This window comes from Tupaia chinensis, unplaced genomic scaffold (genome assembly GCF_000334495.1).
Source record: "Tupaia chinensis unplaced genomic scaffold, TupChi_1.0 Scaffold000671_2, whole genome shotgun sequence".
Classification (NCBI taxonomy): domain Eukaryota; kingdom Metazoa; phylum Chordata; class Mammalia; order Scandentia; family Tupaiidae; genus Tupaia; species Tupaia belangeri.
Genome location: NW_006160194.1, coordinates 2,111,558 through 2,113,482, shown reverse-complemented (window position 1 = coordinate 2,113,482; position 1,925 = coordinate 2,111,558). Strand labels below are relative to the sequence as shown.

Here is a 1,925-nt window from a genome sequence, read left to right as displayed (position 1 = left end):
ACACCAAAAAAAAGCATGCGAGTTCAGGACGGCGCGCACGCAGCTGACGCAGGTGAGCTGCAGCAGGGCGTCGGCGATGCGCGCCACGCCGCGGCCCGACAGGCGCGCCAGGGCCTCCAGCAGCAGGTCCAGGCCACTCTGCTCCAGGAACTGCACCATCCAGGCGCCGTCGCTGCTCTCCAGACGCTTGCGCAGGCCCGAGTAGTTGACCACCGAGGGCACCTGGAGCAGGCGCGCACACAGCTCCGGGTCGGCGTTCTCCAGGTTGGCCTCCGCGGGGTCTGCGTCCTGGGGCCCCAGCTTCTCCTTCAGCACCGTCCACTTGCGCTGTGCGCCCTCCTTCGCCGACATCCTGGCGAGCTGTGGGCCAGGGCCAGAGCGTGAGCCTGGCAGGGCCCGGGGCCGCCCACTACCTCAGTGTCCCTAGCCCCAGGCTTCCTGCTCACGCCCAGGCCTGCAGGTGGGTGCTCAGGACCGCAGGCGAGGAGCATGCTGATCTTCACCCTACTGGGGCTGCCAGTGGCTCAGGGCTTCCCTGCACTGCATAGGAGCAGGCGGGGGGGGCCCCCCCTAGCGACGACGGGGCCGTGCACGAGGGCCCCGAGGCTCAGGGCCGGGAGGGGATCCCCTGGTGGCAGCCAGGCAGGTCTGGATGAGCCTGGGTGGGTAGCCTGGGGGCAGGGGTGGGGCAGTGGGCAGCTACACTGGCTGGCACGCCACTGACCCGATGGTGATGATGTAATCAAACGGCACCTCTGAGGCCCTCTGTCTCACCCCTGCGCTTCCCCTGCCCCAGTGGTCAGGGCCAGGTGGAGGGGCAGTCCGCGCCTTGGGCTCCCCCAGGCTGCCCCGGCACAGGAGGGCGATTACTGGGGCTGACTGGGGGCCGATGTGATGAAATGCATGGTGCCCCCACCCGGGGGTCAGTCTCCCCAGGACTCAAGCAGATGAGCGGGCAAGACCCTTGACACCCTGACTTGACTCCCCTGTTAGGTTCGACCCCAGCCAGGGAACACCCCGGAGTGAAGACCGCCTGCTCCCAGAGTGAGACCTAGGGCAGGCAGGCTCTGTGCTTCAGCTGGTATCTGCCCCTGAGCTGGCTGGGACGTCCCCACGGCAGCCCGGCCTCCAAGGCCAGGGCATCCTAGGCTCTCCTACTACCATGTAAGGCTCGGACCTTATATTTAGCGTGTGAGGACACAGCACGGAGCCTTGGGGAGGAAGCGCCGGGGGCAGGGCTTGGCGGGAACCCGGCTGCCTTCAGACTCAGGCTCTGCCACCCGGCCCTGCCCCACCACGTCCAAGGCAGATGGTCCAGGCCCCCACTTGGCCTGTGGGCAAGCTGATCCAACACCCAGAAAAGCCCACTGCTGGGAACCAGAGCCAGGATGGGGCGCCGAGGGTGGCTCTGTGGTCTGCTAAGTGCCTCCTTCGGGGGCTGGGCAGGCTGTGAGTCCAGACACCCTGGCTGCAGGGGCCGTCAGAGACCTCAGGACTTAGGCCAGACCCCCATCCCATCCTCTGGCCTGTCCAAGCGCCCCCTGCAGACCTGACCCAGTCGGGCCTCTGGCTTGGGCCTGCCTTTGCACCTGGGCGTCAGGATGCTGGGAGCATGAAGGGGCTCCCCCTGCAGGCGTGAGAGGTGTGTGGGGCTGCGTCCTGTGCCAGGACTCCTGGGGTGCAGAGCCTGAGCCCCCCCAGCCCCTGCTTTGACCCCCTCGGGCCCACCTGTGTCCTCTCACCCAGATGCGCAAGACCTCGCGGCTGCCTCTGCCTGCCCGTCCCAGGCCCTGCCCGGCGCTGCCCCTACACTTCTCCAGGCTTCTCATCACGCCGCCCACTGGGCTGCCAGCTGCCAGGAGCCCTGCTCCCTGTGGGTCTCCACACACTCCCTGCACCCGCCTCGGCACTGCTGCCTGAGAGCG

General features: G+C 68.1%; 1 protein-coding gene across 1 annotated transcript in view; it reads right to left on the bottom strand.

The window, feature by feature from the left end:
- LOC102491520 (inverted formin-2) overlaps window positions 1-373 on the bottom strand; it is a 2,962-nt gene extending 2,589 nt beyond the window's left edge. Inside the window, exon 1 of the mRNA XM_027776381.1 lies at window positions 16-373. Coding sequence (XP_027632182.1) covers window positions 16-351 — 336 coding nt within the window. The 5' untranslated portion in view covers window positions 352-373. The remainder of the gene's footprint in view (window positions 1-15) is intronic.
- Between the last annotated feature and the right edge of the window lie 1,552 nt (window positions 374-1,925).